This window comes from Drosophila yakuba, chromosome 3R (genome assembly GCF_016746365.2).
Source record: "Drosophila yakuba strain Tai18E2 chromosome 3R, Prin_Dyak_Tai18E2_2.1, whole genome shotgun sequence".
Lineage (NCBI taxonomy): Eukaryota > Metazoa > Arthropoda > Insecta > Diptera > Drosophilidae > Drosophila > Drosophila yakuba.
The window spans coordinates 19,509,981-19,532,722 of record NC_052530.2 but is presented as its reverse complement, the minus strand read 5'-3'; the positions used below and the strand labels follow the sequence as shown (position 1 = coordinate 19,532,722).

General features: G+C 41.5%; 2 protein-coding genes across 4 annotated transcripts in view; both read left to right on the top strand.

Annotated features, from left to right (window-relative positions):
* Window positions 1-4,306: 4,306 nt before the first annotated feature.
* Window positions 4,307-6,057, top strand: LOC6537552. Its single transcript, XM_002098062.4, has 3 exons — window positions 4,307-4,575; window positions 5,849-5,891; window positions 5,945-6,057. Exons 1-2 carry the CDS (start codon window positions 4,420-4,422, stop codon window positions 5,870-5,872), a joined length of 180 nt encoding a protein of 59 aa, XP_002098098.1. The 5' UTR covers window positions 4,307-4,419; the 3' UTR covers window positions 5,873-5,891; window positions 5,945-6,057.
* Window positions 6,058-6,790: 733 nt separating this feature from the next.
* The window catches only part of LOC6537549, a 96,443-nt gene continuing 80,491 nt past the window's right edge, over window positions 6,791-22,742 (top strand). The window contains exon 1 of one of the 3 annotated variants that reach the window (XM_039375135.1): window positions 6,791-7,494. The gene's annotated coding sequence lies outside the window, so the exon portion shown is untranslated. The remainder of the gene's footprint in view (window positions 7,495-22,742) is intronic. The other 2 variants (XM_039375136.1, XM_002098059.3) reach the window with 2 other exon arrangements.

Sequence of the window (22,742 nt, the reverse complement as noted above, 5' to 3'; positions counted from 1 at the left end):
CATAAATTGTTGCCGCTTTTGAGTTTAAGCCAACAGTTTGTTTGCCGGCCACCAGACACCCAACCGGCCCTCACCGCCATCAGTTAATTGCCGTGGCGGCTGCAACATGATTGCACTTATTGGTCAGCTGCATAATCAAATGCTCAACTTTTTGGCATGAAAGTTTAATTAGAGAGCTCGCATGTGCAGCGCGTAATGTGATAGGGTGTGCTGCATTTAAGCCAAACTAATTCCAACTCATAATTAAGCCACTTGCGCTGCGAGCTCCCCCGTAATCAGCATATTTCTACAACTTTAGCTTCGTTTCTGGCTCTGGTTCATTAAAATGGCAAACAAACCTCTCATGCTCTCACCTTACACTGTTGCCGCTTCCTGGGATGGCTTTTATACTCAGTTTCTTGGACCCACTTGAATGCAACTCGTCCTGGCAGCGCTAACTCAATTTGTAACCCAACTTTTGTTGGCCTGATTGAGGGCATCACCATTCGCACAGGCTGCAGAGCGGGTTACCCCTTATTATAAGTCAAACCTCCGCTCTTCTTTCCGGTAGAGATATTTTCGAGCTTAACGTTTCATTTAATATTTTGCCAAATTTACTCGGTCACATAAATCAATGCCAAACAACGGGCCGGGGGCTTCTCCATTCCCATATGAATACTCAAGTGTCTGGCCAAGCAACAAATGGGACAAATTTCCATTTCAAGCCAATGCCGCATAAATGGCACATAATTTACGATATGAACAGCGGAGGGGAGCGGCAGGAGCAGCTAACCAAACATGCAGCTAACTATCCAAAAGCTGGTAACAATATTAGTTAGCAAGGCCGGCAACGGCAACAAAAGCTACAGCCCCACACTCGGAAAAATAAACTATAAAATCGAAATTAGTCAAACTTTCTAGGGCAAAATCGTTAGCCAATCTCATTGGGAGTCTGAATTTCAATTCTTTAAATGGACAAAAGAATGCTGCACAAGAAATGTATGCGAATAAGTGCGAGATACTGGCACACAGCCACATAAAACACAGAAAAGCGCGAATTCTTCAAGATCTGAGTTCTTTGCCATTTTCTATCATTCTCAATCATTTACCATTTTGTATATATTTGTATATATTATATACACTTAAAAGAGACTGTGTTTGTCTAGTAAGACCAGCAATTAATGAAAGAAAGCTAAACATATTTTTTCCCGGTGCATCGGCGCCATCGGAATCAGAGAGCAAACTTTACATTTGTGTAGGTTGTTGTCTGTCGGCTGGTGCTGGGAATACCAGCACCCGAAGCTGGTTGGCGTCAATGTGTGAAGTAATTAATTACAAAGCAACTGATGTGTATCTGAGTGTGGGTGTCCGTATGCGAGGGTGTGCGTGCGAGCCCTGGGTTTTGGATTATGATGCATGATCATATTGGTAGCTGCACGCACGCTGGAAACCCAGGCACCCTACACGCTCACTTTGAAACAGATACAGATAGATACAGTAATGCTATCTGGACATGTGCACCTCTACCTTGTACCACCTTCTCAGCCTGGTTTTCCAGTGGCCAAAAATTAAATTGATTTGCACCTGAGGTGGGAAAGCGGATTGGATAACCAGACCCGAATGCAGTTCGCTGCTGGCACAACGCAAACAACGATTTTCGAATCGGCTGAATTGAGTTGTTCGACAGATGGCATTGATATGAGTTTACTGCACAAAGTTTATGTTTCTGAGTATTATTTAAGACATATTTCAATGAAAAAAAATCACCAATACCGATCGATTTCAATGCTTAATTAAGATGTAAAATGGAAAACCTCCTTGGTACACCCTTTATTATAATCATAGTTTATGGGTGTTTCACTTTCCTAATCTGGCCCATAAAATTCATATATGATTACGATTCCCATGATTCCAGTTCCTTTTCAGCTCTGCTAATCCCAACAATCAAAAGGGTATTCCACATTAGCACGGCAACTTTAGGCGTTGTCTGCCATTGGGAGCTAATTTCGCCCCAGCCGAAAGCAAAAGCCGTCTTTCCTCTATGAACAATTCGATTTAAAATTGCGACGCGGAGCTTCCAGGATATTTATGAATCCCAAACACGTGACGGGGAATAAAAATGTGAGGAGGGACGGGGAAGTGGGAAATGGGAAATGGGGTGCATTTAAATTAATCACAGTAAAAGTGAATTGCCCAAAACAATGTAATATCCCGTGTGGGGACCTTTGGGAACGGAAATCTGTAAACCGTGACGAGACCGAAAACCAGAGTCTGTCACTGTATGCGTGGGTGTGTGTGGATGTGTGTGGATGTGTGTGGATGTGTGCGAATGTGTGTGGGTGCTGCTTGTTTGCTTGTGTGCGTGCGGTTGCTCAAATTAAAACAGAGTGTCGTGCTTTTGATGAAATGTAACGCATTTTGCTTAGCCAGCCAGCCAGCGACGCACATAAATGCTAATTGGCTTAAATATATGCGTGTATCCTCGTCTGCTTTAATGTGTGTGTGTGTGTGTGTGTGTGGGTGTGTGCAAGTATTTTGGCATTTGGGGAAAGCGTTTCCCTTCTTTGCAGGTGTTCAAACTTAAACATTTTATAGTTCGGCTAATTGTCAAAGCCGTCGCAAAAGACAACCAAAGTGAAAGGGTGTGCCAAACATTTGATGACTCAATTATTTGATGGTTTTTGTGGTTATCCTGTGCTGATAGGGGGATTACCAAGAGAAAGTGGTAAAATAAGCATTCAATATTAGATTTTCCACAAATTTAGCCAAGACTTTTCATGAAAACTTAAAAAGTTCAAGTCTAGTGGTTCTATATGCTCCTTTATTGCCTTGAGAAAAGAGATAATTTTTAAAAATCTTCGAACTCTTTCTACTACTCATTACATGAGTAAACGAGATAGAACTTAAACAAGTTAGAAGCTGTAAATATTTGTGGAATTATTCAAATAGCTGCGACCTGCTTTTAGGCTGGTAGAAAACGCAATGCGTACTTGATGGCAATTTGTTTCAGTGTATTGGCGGCTGTCTCCCTGATTAGCATTACCTCTACGTGAGTTCACCAAAAAATAAAGAAAAAAAACAGGGACTGGTAAAAAGTGAAAAACTTGGGCGCTGAGGAAAATTGAAAACAAGTGAAATAAAGTGATTGGCCATAACATTTGCGCGTACGCGTGCATTTTCCATTCGGCGAGCTGGCTTTTCCGATTTCCCTCGCATTTCCCGTCTTGTCGCGCCTTTGTGTGCCCACAATTCTATGCTATTTTTATGTTTATCTGCTTCACTCCATTACGACTTTATGCTCTTTAGCAGACAATCAACATTGTTGCCGCCGCCTCCCCGCCCACACTCCGCCCACTTTTCCACCCACTTTTCCACCCACTTTTCCACCCACTTTTCCACCCACTTTTCCACCCACTTTTCCACCCCATCCCGGGGGTAGAGTACCGTTGGATGGCTCACTGGGCGGACAATGCCCGTGCGAAAAATGCAAATTGCGAGTGGCGGAATGAAGTGAATGAAGTGAATGGGCGCCGCCGAATGATGGAATGAATGAATGAGTGAGTGAGTGAGTGAGTGATTGTTGCTGTGAGCCTTGAGCCAGACATTTAGAGGAATTTGCGCGGCGCTGCCTTGATAAATAGCAAACGCTTGGCCTAGCTTTAACTTGGACTGCCTCATATGCCATAATTTATGCAAATTAATTTATAAAAATATATGTATATGTGTGGTTGTGCTGCTACATACCAGAGTAGCAGCCGTCATGGACGCAGACATATTTCATGCAAGTGCGACAGTTTTCTCGGCAAGTACATAAATATAGTGTGCCTTAAAGTAGAGCCATTTATATGGCTTTATGCTTTTGCGTAATTTCGGGCGCTGACATTTATGATGCATGTCCATTTACACCGGCCTTCATGTCATTAGACAAGTCAATGCTGTTTCACAATTTAGAATTCCGCCAAAAGAAGTTGGAGTTAACTGTTAAAAAGAGATATTTTTAAATCATAAACCACAGCTAGCGTTTGATGCTGAAATAAATTATTTTTAAATGAATTCCATTAAAACCTTCATTACGCATGTTTTTGATCTAACCTAACATAATAACTGATTACCCTTAAGGGGTAATAAGAATAGATCATTGTCATCCATCTGCTGCTAATTCTGTGAGCACTGTTGTAGGTATATTTATGAGTCTTCAGTTAAGTTGCCGTGACGACTGACGAGTGAGTGGACTGCCCTATGACCTGTGACTGGCAGTCAGACTCAAAGTCATTCAGTCAGGTATTCGTTTGCATTCTGAAAGACTTCATGTTAACTTGAATCGATTTTCAAGTGGGCGAACACATTAAATTCATTCGGGGTAGCACACAAGTTATTGAAACATGTGGAAATTTTACTGTCAGTAGTAGTCTCAGATAATATTTGTAACGCGCCGTGAAAATGCCCGAAAAACCAGCAGCAAAGTCAGCTCCCAGGCCCCTGACCAGCATAAAGGCGACCAGGCCTTCCACATCCTCATCCAATCCCACCTCCAACAGGAACAGACCCACAGGAACTGGAGTGGCTCGACCTCCCCTGCCGAATGCACACGATAGGGTAAGACATTGTAGACTTTTTGTAGATGGGAACGTAACGGATTAATTAATCATGGTAATCATCGTAATCTAATTGCATTAGATTCGAGTATGTATGCGTAATTTAAACATCACTTCTAATTTGATTTAGCTCCTTTAAAATAATGGTAACTTTATATAATATACAAATTCATACATTAAGATGTGGATCCCTTAATGAATAATTGTTTTTATACCCGTTACTCGTAGAATAAAAAAGGTTACACCAGATTCGCTGAAAAGTATGTAACAGGCAGAAGTAAGCGTTTCCGACAATATAAAGAATATATATTCTTGATCAGGATCAATAGCCGAGTCTGTCCGTCCGTCTGTCTGTCCGTCCGTATGAACGTCGAGATCTAACTATAAAATGTAATGCATAGAAACCCACTTTTAATGTTAATCTAATTATACCCGTTACTCGTAGAGTAAAAGGGTATACTAGATTCGTTGAAAAGTATGTAACAGGGAGAAGGAAGCGTTTCCGACCATATAAAGTATATATATTCTTGATCAGGATCAATAGCCGAGTCGATTTGGCCATGTCCGTCTGTCCGTCCGTCTGTCCGTCTGTCCGTCTGTCCGTCTGTCCGTATGAACGTCGAGATCTCAGAAACTACAAAAGCTAGAAAGTTGAGATTAGGCATACAGACTCCAGGGACATAGACGCAGCGCAAGTTTGTCGAATCATGCTGCCACGCCCACTCTAACGCCCACAAACCGCCCAAAACTGCAACGCCCACACTTTTGAAAAATGTTTTAATATTTTTTCATTTTTGTATTGGTCTTGTAATTTTCTACCGATTTGCAAAAAAAATTTTTGCCACGCCCACTCTAACGCCCACAAACCGCCCAAAACTGCCACGCCCACACTTTTAAAAAATGTTTTAATATTTTTTAATTTTTGTATTGGTCTTGAAAAGTTCTATCGATTTGCAGAAAAAACTTTTTGCCACGCCCACTCTAACGCCCACAAACCGCCAAAAGCTACCACGCCCACACTTTTGAAAAATGTTTTGATATTTTTTCATTTTTGTATTAGTCTTGTAAATTTCTATCTATTCGCCAAAAAACTTTTGGCCACGCCCACTCTAACGCCCACAAACCGCCAAAAACTGTCCTTCGCACTTACACTAGGTGAGTAACGGGTATCAGATAGTCGGGGAACTCGACTATAGCGTTCTCTCTTGTTTTAATTCAATTATTTCGATGACAAGCAATTTTTTTCAATATATTAACTTTTGGATATTTTATAGATTTGGAAGATCATGAAGATGTAACATTATCTGAAAATAATGGGTAAGTGATTTAAAATTAAAAAGCTGTCAAGTTAAGTCTTTTTATAATTTTAGGTCCCCAAATTGAATCCAAGTTTCAAATCCTGATATTCTTTTTTTATAAAATGTACGGAGTCTTTGGCTTCTACAGCGCTGAATAAAGCGAATAAATCCCAATAAGGAAATTACTCTTATAATTTCTTCATATGCTGACTGGAAGTTTGAGCAAGCGCAGGCGCTTTTACTTAAAGAAAAGAGAGGAGTATTTAAATTTGTGGGGAAATTTTCTCTTTCATAGGTACTTTTTATCAGTTTGCCTGAAGCTGGGTTTGAGGTAAAAAATATTTAAGTCAATAAGAGTCTTAGGTGGTATTATTTTTACCATAAGGGGTTTATTAAACACGTTAAGAAACTTGTCTGCTATCCTTGTTGTTTTTATTGGTGGGTTCGCAGCTTGAAGAATGGATAGTTTCCGGTTATAAAAATGATTAAGCTTGATGTTAACAGCAAGGATAAAAAAACAGCAAAGAATGTAAATATGTGATCAATCTAATGAAGAATATACTGCGTATTTAAAACAGTAACTAACTGCACTTTGCTTAAACAAAGATAAGACTTGAGGGCAGGGTTTTGTTTTAAATCGTCCTTCAGGCAGGACGAGAATGCAAAAGAGCTTGGGATAGGCCCACTTTGGCAGTTCAAATGCAATTTAAACCAAAACAAACTCAAACTGCCGATACACTCTCTTCACCGCGCTCGGGCCATTTTTACTTTCATTCGGTAATTGAGTGAAAACGAGGTAGGTCCACCGAAGGACCTCTTCGTGCGACGAGCGCAAAAGTCCCCGAGATGAAATCGACCGAGCCAAAGGATATTTTGGTGCTCGGCAGCGTTTTTGCCAATGCCGTGGCTCAGTTTCGTATTCGTGTCGGAACGTGGCGCTACGTTCTTCTGCTCAAGGATACGCGAAAGTCCAATCCGCTGGAGGAGCAAAACGCGGCGCATCGAACCCACAAAACAAGCAAGCAAGCCAAACGTAAAAAAAAAGAAATGAAGCAAAAGCACAACTGATTCGGTCGAGTGTGCCTGTGCGAGAGTGTGTGAGTGCCGGAGTATCTGTGTGAGTGGATCGGTCCTGTGCTGTTTGGGCCATTTAATTTTATTAGCGCTCCGCTATGCGTCATGAAAATTGCGGGCAAAACACAGAAATACAACAATAAATGAAAAATTAAATATTAATTAAATTTTGCATACGAATCGAGCGGCGAGCGTTGCGATTCCGCTGATTGAAATGTTAAATAGATATTAAAAATTAATGGTGTATTTCGGCCACACACACAGTCGTCGGTGTCCTTCTGCCGGAAAAGTCAGACTGAGCCGTGGCCCCGCATACAAACGTACACATCCTTACAACTACGTGTATTGGCATCTTGGCCAGCGGGAGTGCGTGTATATGACTTTATTAAACTTGTAAGTGCCCAACTCGCGCGACCTTTTTCACATTGTTTGTGGACTTTTCGACTGCTCCAGATTTGCCAGCCATTTGTTGTTGCACTTATCGCGATTGCCGCACGGATTTCACCACCTGCAACCTGCCACCTGCCACCTGCCACCTGCAACGAAAAGTGCGTACGGAACAGCAAGTTAATTAAGTATTTGGCTTTGCACGTGACAAATCCCGACTTAAGCAGAAAGCACGGGTTTCTTTAATGTTTATCGCCTTTTTTTTATCGCCCAATTAAAACGGCTGTGGCGGGCGTAATATATTCATGGAATCCTTCTGCATGCTGCGCTTAATTGCATTTAACTGGCAATTAATTGCTTTGGAGGCCAAGGAGTCCATGTATTTGTTTCGTCAGCAACGCAGCAATGCATTTTGAACGTGTTCTTGTGGACATTTTTCAATACAATAGGGTTATCAGCACAGCACATTAAACAATGGGAAATAAAAGACGAATCTCAAATATTATATACATTCGTGGAAGGCAAATCAAAATAAAAATGATAAAGCAGTCGGCAGATTTTTACCATTTTACCAGCATTTGAGCAACATTTATGGCCCGCACAGACTGCTAACTGCAAGCCAGTTAGCCCGGGCATGAAAGCTGCTTACAACAAGCCAAAGAGTACGCCAAAAACCACACAGATAGGCCCAAGGACAGGCAATCGGCAAGTGGCTTATTCGCAAGGGCCGGGCTAAGCATTTTGGCCAGACACAGCCGGCATCTGCACTTACCTATCTGCGGCAGCAGCACGTTTTATAATATTTATGCATGTCCCTGCCAACTGGAGATGTGCACTCATGTTTGAGGGGCTGAGGGCTTTTTGTCGAGGGGCTGGGGAATTTCCGGGGCTCAGGAGGCTCAGGAGTTTAGGGGTATGGGTATATGGGTATATGGGCTGCAAAACAAACTCAACGGCGGGGGCAGCATGGATCTGAATTTGGATCTGGAGTGTGTGTAGAGGCACTCTGACATTTGCCAAAAGTAACACTCCACTCTGAAGTGGGCATCCAGGGCATCCTAAGCGATGCATACCCGCCCGAGTGGTAGGCGCATCCGAGAATTACATTTAAAATTATTTTACTTGGCAGGGGCTAGAGCAAACAAGCCAACACAAATGCGAATACAGATACAGGGAAAACAGAAGCCAGGCGACAGATGCCTCAACAACAAAATTAACGAAATAAAAACATGCCAAGAAAAACAAAACAAGTGCAGCCAGAGAAACAACACGCACAAAACGTATTTTTTAAGTTGATGTGGAATGGAATTAACCCATTCGGAAACTCGCTTCTATACGAGTATTTGAGGGCATTTTCCTTAAAGCTTTTCCGGAAGCAGTTCCTTTAATTTTGCTTTGTTGTGGAAAATGTACCAAATTTTATAACCATTTATTAACATAGTTAAGGCAACGCATTAGTTTAAGGAGCTGAAGTACTGTGCAAATGGTTGTTTTTAATATTAAAATGCCCGTTATGATAAAATTCTATTTGCTTAGATGTCGCTAGATTTTCCCTGTTCCTGGGTAAATAAAGGGTTAAGTGTGAATGTCTGGCGGATAGCTGAACATCTCGACGCCCACTTGGCCGTGGCTGTTTGCTAGTTTACACAAGCTCGACATTTTTGACAGTGGCACTTGCAACACGAAATCCATGTACATGTGGAGCAGCTGTGGAACAAGATTGATCCCTCGCCGCTCGGAAAAACGCAGAAAAAGAGAACCGAGTGCTGTCCGAGCAACAGCGAGCCCCTGGGTCCTTGGTCCTTGGTCCTTGACTTTTCCTTTGAAGTATTGCAGTGGCCGAGACCGTTTGTTTTGCTTATTCCCCATTTGTTGCTTGCTTACAGCTGTCCAAATTTATTACGGCCAAAACAAATCGGTAAACTTTCTATGCCAACTTGCAGCAACTTTCACGCACTGAGGGTTTCCCTGTGCACTTGCTCGTTGTTCGCATTCGTGTTGGCCTTTTGTCATAAAGCTTAACACATAAAAATGTTGTCCGATATGGAGTTGTGTGGCTTATGCTGATTTGTGTTTACCTAGTGAGCTTGCAGTGCCCAGGGCAATGGAAAAGAATCGGACATAGAATCAGAATCGGAACGACTATGGACGTTTTATGGTCGTAAGGCTGATTTAGGATTCCCAAGTGAAAGCTTTAAGGACTCGAAGCAAAAGCGCCGTGAGCTGGACGCATATCCGGGCACCAATTATGGAAATGCTCGTAAAATCCCGGCTTACCTAGAGGGAATGTAAAGAAATGTGGGTGGCTGTTACAGGTACAGGTCTACCTATAAATTTAAATTAACTAATTCCATTCTGTTGGGTTTTATGGTATTTGATGTTTTTTAGTATCAACAAAAGAAATTCGTCATGATTTTTTAAGTGCCCCAAAGGGAGTTCTAAGTTAGTTTCTTTAGTTTAACAAATTGTAGTTTTTCAACTGCTAAGCAATTTGTCCAAGCGGACTATTACATTTCACTGCAGTACAATAAAAATAATTTATACATTTCATTGACAGAAAATTAGTCTCTTTGAAATCAGCAACAAAACTAGTGATAATTTAAGCCACACGTAATCGTTTTGAACTTTTCACTTGCTATCGTAATTTATACCAATGAAGATTAAAGACACAATTTCGGAGTATTAGAAGAATATATTATTTACCTCGAAAATAATGTACGGCAAGCCTAAGCTTTCTAATATTAAAATTTATTTTATGACTTATATTTTACGCTTAAATTAATAGTTGTGGGAAAATTGCTTTAATATAAAAGTTTCGCATTAAGCCTTTTTGGACAAGCTGTGACTGTGTGTATCAATATATGTATAAGTGAGTTTAATTCGGTTTGTTCAATGTTTTTCAAAATAAAAAACATTAAAGTTTAGCTAGGCAATGAAAGAGTCAGTAGGTTTGCTTAAAATTATTGGTTTGCATTTATGTGTTGTTTTAAAAAGCGCTATAATAAAATTAAATGGCTGATTTGTTTTAGTTATTAAATATATGCAAACTATTCTCTTCTGAGTTCGGATGCCGTACTTTAGGAATCAAAGTTTGGCCTGTTTGATTCCTGTAAGATATTACACATTTCGGATGTGTTTTAATCCATTTGCCTGCAACCAAATTGAAAACAACGAATTCCTAAGCCCTTTCAAACTGAAGAAGTTATTTATTTAAATAATAATAAACAAAGCTGACGTAATGGCGGACACTTAACCCTTATCGAGTCCAAAGTTAACCTGTAATTGCGCCACTTGAGCATTTAACTTCCAGTAAGCTCGGTGAAAGCGGTGAAAGTGGGGGCTCCGCTCTCATCGGGAATTACACTTCATTTGCCTAACCAAACTGGTCGCCGAAAAGAGTTTTCCGCCGGAGTTTGCGCAAAGTTTTAACTCTTATCTGTTGTCTATCAGGAAATTTTATGCGATTTTGTTTACCTATTTTAATGAGAGCCGAAAAATGCTCGCACAAGAGCTGCGATGAGCGAACGGAGACGGGAAGCCAAGGAAAAACATACAAACTGGCTGAGCCTGGTGAGCAAAGTGAGAAAAGTGGGAAAAGTGGGTAAAGCCCTGGTGGAAAACCAGGTCAAAGCAAACAGAACGAACGAAAGGGCCGAAAATTTATGCAAAACTCAAAAAAACAAAACAGACCTGGAGCGGCTGGGAAAAAGGCACGAAAGGACATACACACAATGCAAGGACCATGTCCGAAATGAAAGTGCGAATATGTAGTCGTGGGGCCTCGTAGGTGTGTAGAAATGGCGTGTATTGTATCAAATTTAAATGCACAGCAGTAAAATAATGAATTCTTTTGTTTGTATTTGCATCTACGCCTGTTGTTGTTGATGGGCGCGTTGGAAGTACATACCTAAAAACAAAATACAAAACACAAATGAACAAACGAACAAAACCGAACCGAACCGAAAATAAAACAATGAAAACCGACAGGACTCACGCGTCCCTGCTGCACGGAAAACAATTTTTCAGGTATGGTTTCTTATCTCATTCAGGGTTCTTATCTATGATGTAACCTTATTTTGTGTCTTAAATGGATATTGGATAATTTTTAATCCTAAAGCAGACTCTAGTATTTTAGTACTAGTATTTTACGTGTTTTGTTTGCCAATATAGAAGGCTTCATCTCACAAAAAAAGAAGTAATAACAAAGTATATAAGACATATGTATTCACTCTTCATGAATTTCTTTTTTCTTAAAATGCAACAATAAATTCGTTATGTCAAATGAATTGACAAATATATATTTCAAAATATAAAGTGTAATAGCTTTGTAGCCAGAGGCCTTATTTAGCTCAGATGTTAGAAATTCTACACAAAACGCCATCGTTAACCTTTTCTCTATGTGCACCAAAAAAATCTCAAGTTCCTGGTGAAAATGTATAATATTTACTGCTTCAGAGATGAAAAGGCCACATGGAAATTACGCTCATATGGAAATTAATGCGTGTACAGTGAAAAGTTTTTTCGTTTGCACGTGTTCGACAGGCAACACAGTTAGTGCAAAAAGTCATTGGTCTAGCAATTAGTACTTGCTATTGTCCTTTTTTCGGGTAATAAATGTAATACACTATATATACATTGGTTTATTATTTTTTTGTTGAATTGATAATTCGATTGATTCTTAAAACTTGTGGCTTGAATTGTGTGCGAAACTATTTTAAAGTGGATTTTAAAAGTTTTTAGTAGTATTAGTATTTTTATAATAAATAAAATAGCATTAAAATGAATTAAAATCAATTAATTATATGTTAAAGAAAGATCTGCTTTACTATACATCGTATTCATTAAAATTAGGCCATCTTTCTGATGCATGATTAAATTTAGATTTTTTTGAGAAACGTGCAAAAAAGGATTTGCTTCGACGTCTGTGGGATTATTTTTCCTTTGTATTTTTTGCTGGCTAATTGCACGCCTTTGTGTGGAAATGCAAAAAGGTTTAAACTTGTGTTCGAAGGCTGTTCTCATAATTGCATGGCTCGGAGCGAAAAGCGAGGAATTCGTGGAAAAATATAATTTCAAGCCGTAATAACGCGGCAAGGTGTAAGCTAACGAAAAACGCTAAGTGAGGGCGTGGATTAGGGGCGTGTTGTGGGACGACTATAACTCAAGTCAACTTGGGGTCAGACAAAAAGGGCAGAAAATAGATCTGAGCTCGCTGGATTTTCGGAGGCGGAGGGCGTTTTTATGGGCTTATAGAAAAGTAACAGGCCTACTTATCGGGGCTGAACGGACTGCTAATATTAGCACGTGTGGGGCCCCACATCTAATACCTATCAATAAAACATTGCGCAGGGCGGTTTTCCAGGTCATCATTCCAAACTACACCTGCCAGCCACTGGCATTTATATATTTAGCTTATGCTTGGCACTTCATGTGGCCGCAAGCTGCCCATTCCCCCGCCCATTTTGCAGTACGAGTGCAAATAAAATCTAAGGCAAACATTTCATTTAAACAATCAACGTCAATGATCTGTAAACAACAATGAAAAGGGTTTTTACTACCGCCGAGTATTTCGAAGGAGGCGTGCATATGCACACTATACATCATACAAAGCAGCCAAGACAACCCCATGTTCCCACTAGAAAGAACACACACACACACACACACACACACACACACAAAGGCGGCCATTGTTCTGGCTGGGCATAAACACACACTTTTAAAACACATCAAGCATACGCCGTGTATGGCGCAGTGGTATGTGGCATGTGCTTCGGCGGGTGTGAGCACATTTGATATGAAGGTAGCTCGCGGGTTACTTTCGGTCTACAAACCGTGAAAATGTTTTATTCAGCAGCAACCAAACCAAACTAAATAGAACGAAAAAAACGTGCATCTAGAAGCAGACAGGCACTCTCGGCCTTAAAGCACTGAAAGAAATTGGGCTTCGAGTTTTAGAATATTTTAAAAAAGTAACAGCAACAGCTTATTAATGGTTTCTTACAGGAGATAACCTCAAGGACAACCTAAAAATTAATCAAATTAACCTTAGGATTATTTCCGGCAATGTACTGTTCTACTTTTTCGCAAAATGATAATTAACTACAAATTGCAACATATAAATCATACAAAAACCCTAAGAACACACATTTTCTACGAGTGCGCACAGATATCAAAGTTAACCACAAGCTACAGCAGCGGAAAACAACAGGAAAAGTTTCCGCCTTCGATGTTTTGTTGGGTTATTCATTTATTTTTTGTTTGCTGTTTGCAACTCCAACACATGCGGCTAACAAACAAGAGCGCATAAAATGTGACTTTTCCAAAAATAAATAACCGAAAGCGCTGAAAGCATTTGCCAGCGGCGTGAGTGTACACGCTCTTATAGAGGTGAGAAACCGCCGAGAGGTTTAGAAAGTGGTCCATGCTAATTTTTGGAAGGAGTCTGGCACGGTTTAAAGCTATATGGGCAGACATAAGTTTAATTTTAAGTGCCAGTCTAGAGTGGTAATTCAGTTTGCTTCATTAGAGCGACTGCTAAGGGCTCGCACATGCGACTTGCAGCTACGGAAAATTGACAAACAAGTTTTGGGAGCTTACTTAACACCAAAGCAAACACATGTTTACAGCATGTTATATATACATGCAAACACTCTTGGAGAAAAGACTTTCAGACAAAGTCGGGCTCATATAGGTACACTGACAGAAAAGCGAAACAATCTTGCTTTCTTACTCCTTACAAAAAAAAAAATCAGTAAATGATTACATTAGTTTTATTCTGTAAAATGTTATATTATTCAATTTATGTAGCTTTTTAGATCGAGTTGCTAGGCTCCGTGTGCTGTAAAGTGCAATTTATGAACCCTGACTCATTTCCTAAGTGTACATCGCAAAATGCTGAAGTAATTATTAAGTGCTGCTCTTTGCGGTAACTGAGGATGGGCCGCATGGGTAGCATGTTGCACTTTTCTCTACTTATGGTATGTTGGCAGGCGTGTTCGAGAGACTTGTAGAGTTTTTTGCTCCTTGAGGCGTATGCGCAATATTTTTGAGGGCAAAAGTCGCAGCCGCATTGTCAACAAACTTGAAGGATTATCAGAGACATGCTGGCTGAATAGCTCTATAGTTGGCTGGCTGGGCGGGCAAACAAGTCGAGTCGGCCAAGATGTCTACTAAACTATTCAAATATGCTTTTGCCTGGCTAAATGCAATTTTCAGCAGCTGCTCGCCTACTCAGTTTATATTGAACCTTCTCGGCTCAGCGCTGGCTAATAATTTAATTTAGCTGTAAATATTTTGCGGTCATTTGTTTTAAATTTAAATTTAATTTCATTAATTTATTTGAGTCCATAAATTGCCAGCAAAGATATTTCGGCCGAGCCTTTGGCCAATTCGCATTCGCATTCACAATTACATTGCATTCACATGCACAGGCATTTTAAAACCTTCCATTCGGGCTGAGTGTGTGTGCGTGTGTGTGTGTGTGTGTGTGCGTGGGCTTGTCGGGCGGAGAGTTGGCAAAATTAGTGCTCGTTTTAATTGAGTTTGTTAATAATTCAGTAATGGCCACTACATTCCATCGGTCTCCGAGCCAGAGAGCTTTAGCCACATGCCGGCAAGTGGATGTGGATGTGGACGTGGGACTTTGGCCAAATGGTTACATGGCAGCTGCCAACGAATTTCCAGCTGTCAGCCATGTTCGAGTCCATTTACAGTTGCGGTTAAGCTAATAGATAGACAGTTTTGTACCTATCCTTATTTCAAAGTAACAATACTAGTTGAAGTCGACACAAATAGACTTTATTATAGTTTCAATAACATCAAAATCGAAAAACTCGTTTTTTGAATTTCGAAGAATATTTGTATTTAAAGGAGGCTCCGACTTCTGTCAAAATGACCGCCGCTGTAGGTCCTTACATATCCTCACGTGTAACTGCAACTGGCGAGCATGTGTGTGTGCGTGAGAAAAACTAATTAACTAGTTTTGCATTTGGCTCATTTCATTTGGCTGCGCTCTCAGAGCTTTTTATGGTTTTGATTAATTTCAAGCCATAAATATTTATGCAGCCAGCTTTATTATTCCGCAGCAGCTGAGCTGGCTAAGGGCATTTAGCTTAGCTCCAGATCCCGATCCCGACTCGACTCCAACTCCCATTCCGAGTTCTAGGCGCACAAAGCTAGCAAAGCAACCAGGCCACCCAGTCAGCCTTTAATGTTTTCCGGGTCAGTCACAGTCACTCACTTCCCTTGAGCTCGTTGTCGGCACTTTTGTTTGTCAGCATGGACGATGACACCGCCGGACAGCCGGAGAGCCAGACGTTCAGACTGCCGGACGGAGTGCGACAAAGTGGGACGATCCCGGCGGACAGATGACGAAGGACGGAAGATAGAGGATACCGGCACCGGGCCAGAACGGAACAGAAGCCAGGGAACAGAGGCCAGGGTACAGAGTACGGGGAACAGAGAACAGGCCATGCCAAAGCCGCTGGCTGCGCTTTTCCATAGGAATCCGGCAGCAAAGGCCGCTTAAGAGGCACCCACAATCCGAAAAAAAAAATGTTTCTTTTTTCCACACAAAGGTAATTTTGTTTAATAAACAAGTCTGTACAAAAGTGTTCGCTTAATTAGTAAATTATATTTCTGTCTAAAAATCCTCCTTTATCAAATATAAATCACTAAATTGCCTATAAAGATTTCATGCCTCCTATTTTCTCCAAGTGCAAGGCAGACAATGAGTCCGTCGGTTCGTCGTGGTGCCATGCACTTGGGCGTCTAAGCTGCATCAGCTCACTGGGCAGCAGCTGTAACTGGGGGCCACCGAAGCCTCCTCTGTTGACAAATAAGCACAGGCCGTGGGCCACCAGCCTGCCGCCCACTTTTCATGCGGACAAATTGAGCAGGACATTGAATTGTCGACCAGGGGCTACGCAACAGCCCTTGACGGCCTGACGAACATTGCACCTCCCTTAGAAGTTCCCAACTCCCACAGTTCAAAACACCCCCTCCTTTTTAGATCCCGACTTCAAAGCCCCCCGACCAACTGGCAACTCCGGTGAAAAGTCGCTGTCTCCGGCGGAGGGGGATGGTTATATTGTTGACGTTGACGTTGATGTTGATGAAGCATGATTCGGATTTTCATCTTTATTGCATTATACTTAAAAACTATTAGTGGCAGTCCAACGGATCCACCGACTGCCATCCAGTGATGATCAGTTAGCTATTCTGCAGAAGCAGATACTATTTTCAACAGCAGAACGAAACATGTTTGGTGATTCCACGATTGGAATACACGGATTATTGCTTTCTTCTAATAATAAATAATAAGTATTAAGTTAGTATAAATTTTAGTCGGATGACAATTCTATAGATACCGGTTTTATACAGCACTGTAAAACTGTGAGCTATTTTTACTGGCCAAATCCATCAACTCTTTGGAATATAAAGCAGGCAACAGTGTGCCTGACATGATTGCATTAGCCGCGAATGGACTGGAGTCTAGACCAACTACTACCAACTACAACCAACTAAGACGTTAAGTGATTTATGTGATTAGTCGCGTTGCCGGGCTTAATGCAGATGAATGATGCTGTTAAAAATTGAGAAATCAAATGATTCGCGGCCAGTCGCTGTAATTTACGGGCTGATAAAAAGTGGCACTTAAGTCGACTGCTCGAAACGCTCGTTAGCCAGCATTCGCTGTGTATATAAATTTAACCAGCCAGAAAATAATGCCCAATAGACAAATGGCCAAGGGCCCTGTTTCCAAGTTGCCAAGTTCCCAAGTTCCCCATTCCCCACCGACGAATTATCTACACGTTGAGCAGCTCGGTGCAGAGAATCTTGATAATGGAAAATTTATTAATCCCATCAACGACAACAATAACAATAAAATGTAAACAAATGACTGACAACGAACGTAAGCTCTGTGGACAAAAGGGTGGCCATAATGTGGCTAACCCCTTATAGAGGTGTTGCACGACAGTCGACTCCATCGATACAAATCAAAATCGGCCATTTCAGAGTTTTATTGGAGCTGAGAAAATATGACCTACGCTACGAGTAGAGTGGGCTCTAATCAGGTGATCGGGGGGTCCTTTATATTGAAAATATACTTTTTTTCCGCACGCAACGGTGTCCATTGTCTGGATTGGATTTGACTTTCATTCGCCACCATGATGATGAAAACGGAGCTGATATACCGCATTGAGTACCAGTATTAACTCGATTGGCAAGATCGATGGTGTTTGATATAAAGTTGGTGATTATCAACATTTTATTACACCCCATAAGGGCCCATTGTTCTGATTTGTGTGCCTAATCCAAGGGCCAATTAACTTGGGCCATCGAAATGCGGGCCAAAATGCTTGACAACGTGCAATGGGCAGGATGGCTGGAAAAAAAGCAATTTAGCAAGTGTCAAAAGTGGCCAATTTACTTGTTACTCTTGGCTTTTGCGCCCAGAAACTCCGACTCCCGGCTGTGTCAACAATGAAATCGGTGAAATTGGCTGGAAGTCCATCAAAAACCCGCTTAGAGAGGCGAACGGAAACAAAGTTGAAATGAAATGAAACTTTACCAACTAATAGAAATGTTATTATTTGTCTGGGGGCTCCAGTCAAACGAAATATGAGGGGCCACAAAGTTGTAAGTTCCAAAGAGCATTGAGTGCCCGTTCTGTTTTTTTCCCCCGTTTTGCTTGGTAAATCAACAATTTGCTTGGGCCGAAACTTCATTAATTAAATACCGTATCCGATCGGGTTTTGATTTGTGCCTCTTAACCTTGAGCAGTTGAAATTGTTCACTCGGCCGCATCCTCAGCGAATCAGCTGAATCACAAGTCTCCGTCTTTTCAATAAACTCTGAAATATTGAACTTTGCCACTAATTAACATTCACGCTCCCAGACTAACTGACTACCTGAATAGCCCAGTTCCCTAGGCTTTCATCACGCCCATCATGTTGCGACTTAACTTTTCAGCGCTGAATTTATACAAAGTCATCTGGGGAGTTGGAGCCACCGTCTTGGGCCGGCATCAAAATAATTTAGTTACCACCTTCGTTCGCCTGCAATCGATGGCGGCTGTCGGAAACTTTAAAACTTTCCCCAACTGTTTGCACAATATCGCATGTTGGCAGCTCGGCAGCGCCATCTGTGGGCGGGGTCACCACCTTAACTCCAGACGACATTCCGAACGCTATATTATTGCAACAGTTCATCAAACCGGAAATCAATACACTGTGGGTTTTTATATATTTTATATTTTAGATTTTGGGTTAAATTTCGAGAAAACTCGGGGAGGAATAAGTGTTATTTTAATTTAGCTATGGGTCTTAAAAGAATTGTAAAATTCTCACGGTTTCACTGTACCAGTATATAGGAACTTAACGTTTTGGAAAGCTTCAATAATTACGGAAGCTTCAATAATACGGAGTATGATAAAAAATTCTTTAAAAAAGACATATAAGCATAATTAATAAAAAAAACTACATAAGCCATTTTATAACTTGAGTTTAGAATTTAACATTGCCATGGACCTTGGCATCTTATTAAAACTTGTCCACGATTTCGGCATACATCTGTTTCTCTCAGTACATCGAACTACATTTATAGCGAGGTATCGCTGTCGATGCCGACGTCCTCGCTAATGTAGATGTAAACGGGTAGCCCCTGGGAGTCACTTTTATCAAACAGCCCATTGGGTATTTGGGCTGGAGCTTTGGTAAACTTTGCCCCTGCTCCGCAGTTCCCTGCCCTCGGGGCCAGCACATCCACATCCACATCCTCATCCTCATCCTCACCTGAGCTCCAACCGGGAGTGAGCTGGGCAAGAAGGGGCTCTGTGAGTCACAGAAAGTTTTCGCTTTCGATTTGCTGCTTGCAAGCCCCCTTGGCCATACCCATTTACGTGCCAGGCCGTGGCCAAAACGCAAATTGTTGAAAGTTTGCACTAAAGTCGTTGATTTCATAGCTGAGAGGTGAGCTCAACTCGTTCAGAAAGTCTGCCAAAGTAGTTGACGTGAATCGATGAGGAGAGGTGTCCGGGGATCGTGAGCCGGGTCCCAGGAATCCTGGGGATCCGGGGATCCTGGGCCAGGAAGCAGCCAGCAAGGCACGTAATTGAGTAAAGTTGCTGCTGCGGCGTGGCAAATGCGAGTGCGGCGGATCCACTTGAAAGCCGAACGGCAAATGTTTCGATATATTGCGTCTGGCAGCCGTAGCGCGACAATGAAACTACCATAACTTCCATGCAGCGGCCGAGTTCCCATCTCCCATTTCCCATCTCCCGATTCCCAGGCCCAGGCCCAGGAGCCACAAAGCTAAAATCATAGTCCATGCCCGGAGGACCCACATCTGCGAGCGCAGCAACTGCGGCTCAAATAGTCGGCATTTACTCCTGGGCTTTTTAATTGTCCGCTTCTGAGCGTGTGTGCGAGTGCTGGGTACAGTTGGGGTCAACAACAATATCAAAACTGTTAGCTTAATTAAAAAAAAAGGGGATTTTGATAAAATGATAAACAACAAGTCGTGCATCAATTATATTCTATATGTATGAACATATTAAACATATGTTTTCAACTTATATTAATCTGTAAAATTTATAAAAAGACTTGTTTCAAATAAGCGAAATATTTGTAAACAATAACACTGGGATATTAATAATCAATTGAAGCACATCTTAAATCTCGAATTATTCTATTTTATATGACTTTTATTAATCCGCAAACTACGAAGCATTTTTACGAAAATTGTTACACGTTTTTGCGTTTGAATATTTGTTTTGCCAGCAGTTTTATTGAAGTGAATACCGGGCATTAGCTGGTGGATTTCAGTAGCTTATGGCAGAGTTTTCGATGCTACTTTTTTAGTCGCAACTGTGTGTGCAGAGTGTGTGGCCGTGTGTGTGCGACCGCGTGTCCGTGTAAGGACTTTGATTGTTTTCTTGCTGGCGATGTGTGGGTGAGTTTTGCAATGCACTGCAATGGCAATGGCTTCCGTCGGGTTCAACTGCATAAGTTTGTGTGTGCGAGTGTGTGTGGGAGTGTGTGTGGGAGTGTGTGTGAGTGTGTGCGAGGCTGCTTTATTTGCCGAGTGTAGCTGCGCTTCAATTTATGACATTTTGACAGCAGTTGCTGCAGTTGAATCCGAAAGTTGCTCTCTTGAGTAATCGCACAGCTTTTTTACTTACAAACGCGCAATTTGTGGATTGCTCAGAAATATTCAGATATATTTTATATACGCCTAGACAGCAGTTAGCAACGGAATTCGAATTAAATATTGATATTTAAGCATTAAAAGAGGATTTCCATGGGTTGGGTCGAAAGTACGATCGCGATTATGTGTAAAAATTCTAAAGAAAATAGTGATAGGTTAAAATGCAATGGTGAGATCACATACTCTGTATTTTTCTCTTTAAATGAAATTATATATGCCATTGAAAACTTGCAACTTGCGTAAATGGCTCAAATTGTTTTAGTGAAAGGTTATTAAATAAAACATAAATACTTTTTACTTTATGGGCTTGGATTTGTTAGTCGATACATTTGTTGCTAGTGAAGCAGAGTGAATCAATAAAAAGTGGAAATCCACACCGATGCGTTTGGTAAGCCGATAATTAGGAAAACAATTGGCCTGAACGAATTATTATTCCGCGTGACAATTGTACTGTAAAAGCGTTTTACCAGATAAGCTGCTTGAAACATCATTTTCCCCCACGCATACCACTACTTGAACCTCAGTCACCGGAAGGCAGCTGAAATTACAACGCACTCGGCTTTATTTGCGCCGAGTGTTTGAGGATGAAATGCTGACGCACAAATACAGCGAGTTAGCTATTAAACATATTTGACTTGCCGTCGAAGTGAGCAAAGCACACACGCACATGCACTTGAATACCCCTTAGTGGTGGCTGAGATGTTAGGAACGCTTTTCCTTGGCCCAATATGACTGTTTTCGAGCCCTCAAATGTCCGTGAAATAGAGTTGTCTTTAAAATATGTCAAGGTAATTCCATTCATCTCAATTGCATTAAGTGTTTTGGAGCTAATGTGAAAGGGAAGTAGATTCGGGCTAGATTTTAAGTCTCATAACATGGAAATAAAGATTTGATTGCTACCGAATACCAAATCTTATATAATCATGTAACTATGGATTATTATTATTATTATAATTATTTAAAGTATGGTAAGCATGGTATGGATGGGTATTTTTATTAGCTTATTATTAAAACAAACTATAAGTGGAATAAATATTGATTTGCCCAGACCAAGTGTGTACTATTTCTAGAATATTAAAAATATATTCTGCTGTCTTTAGAACCAAATATTTTTAGCTCCCTTCGATATACATACATATGTAGTTAGCAACACTGTCGGGATGCTGAAGGCTTTCCCCAGGTCCGTGTTTGTGTCGGTGAAGGAAAGGGGTGGCGGTGTGTGATAATAATTCAACAAATTGTTGTTTAACAAGGAAAGACAGCCACAGTCACGCGAGACGCTCCTTCCTGCGTCTCCCTGCCTCGTCCTCGGATCCTTGGATCCTTGAACCCCTTGAACTCCCGTCCTAATTCCCGAGCCTCTTGAGCGTTCGTCGTGTTAATCGCTTTATATGCAGCGCTTTCGAGTGTGAGTGTGAGTGTGTGAGTGCGGGGTGATGTCTTGTTTTAATGCAATGTGTGTGTGTGTGAGTGTAAGCGCTGGTATGAGGGTGTGTGGGGGTGTGCGAGGGTGTGTGAGTGCCTGGGGCAACACACGCACAGCTGCCGAAATATCTTACCTCCGTTTCATGAAATGAAACAATTAGGAGAAAAAGTTGCCTCTTGCTAAGGACACTTTCCCTCCCCTCCCCATCCACCGAACTCCATGTATTTCCGGAGGGTTTTCGGTTGCGGATATCCAAAACCCAACCCTTTTTATGGCTCGGCAAACATGTGTATGCCTGTAAACAAGGCTGCCTGCTTGAGTGTCTACTATTTGTGAGCGTGTGTGAGCTCTGTGTGCGTTTAATGACAAAATAATTAGAAAACTTTTTGTGTACTTTGTAGCAGGGCCCGGAGTCTGACTCTGAGTATGTCGTAGTGGCCCGGCACTGTCCCCCACATTTCCCACATTCCGCCCTGTCAATGTCACCGCCAATTTGCTACTTCTGCCGCTTTTTCGGGGGCCCAACTTTCGGCTCCAGATCCACCAGCCACCAGCTACCATTGTCCGCATACATAAGTGTGTATCTGCTCCTGGCCACACACACACACATCTGGAAATTGCCAAACAAGGCTACGCCTCTGCCTTCAACGACCTTGGTGTCTCTGGCAATTACGAAGCTGGGGTTGCGACATTGACACCTGACTGCTTGGGGCTTTTTTCAGGGGGAGGTTCATGTCGAAACGTTAAAAATTTAGGCAACTAAGCGCTTAATTT

Excerpts from the sequence above, each read along its gene's own strand:
- LOC6537552 (XM_002098062.4), top strand. The coding sequence starts at position 4,420 with ATGCCCGAAAAACCAGCAGCAAAGTCAGCTCCCAGGCCCCTGACCAGC. Across the intron at positions 4,576-5,848 it reads TGCCGAATGCACACGATAGG|ATTTGGAAGATCATGAAGAT; the intron begins GTAAGACATTGT and ends GATATTTTATAG.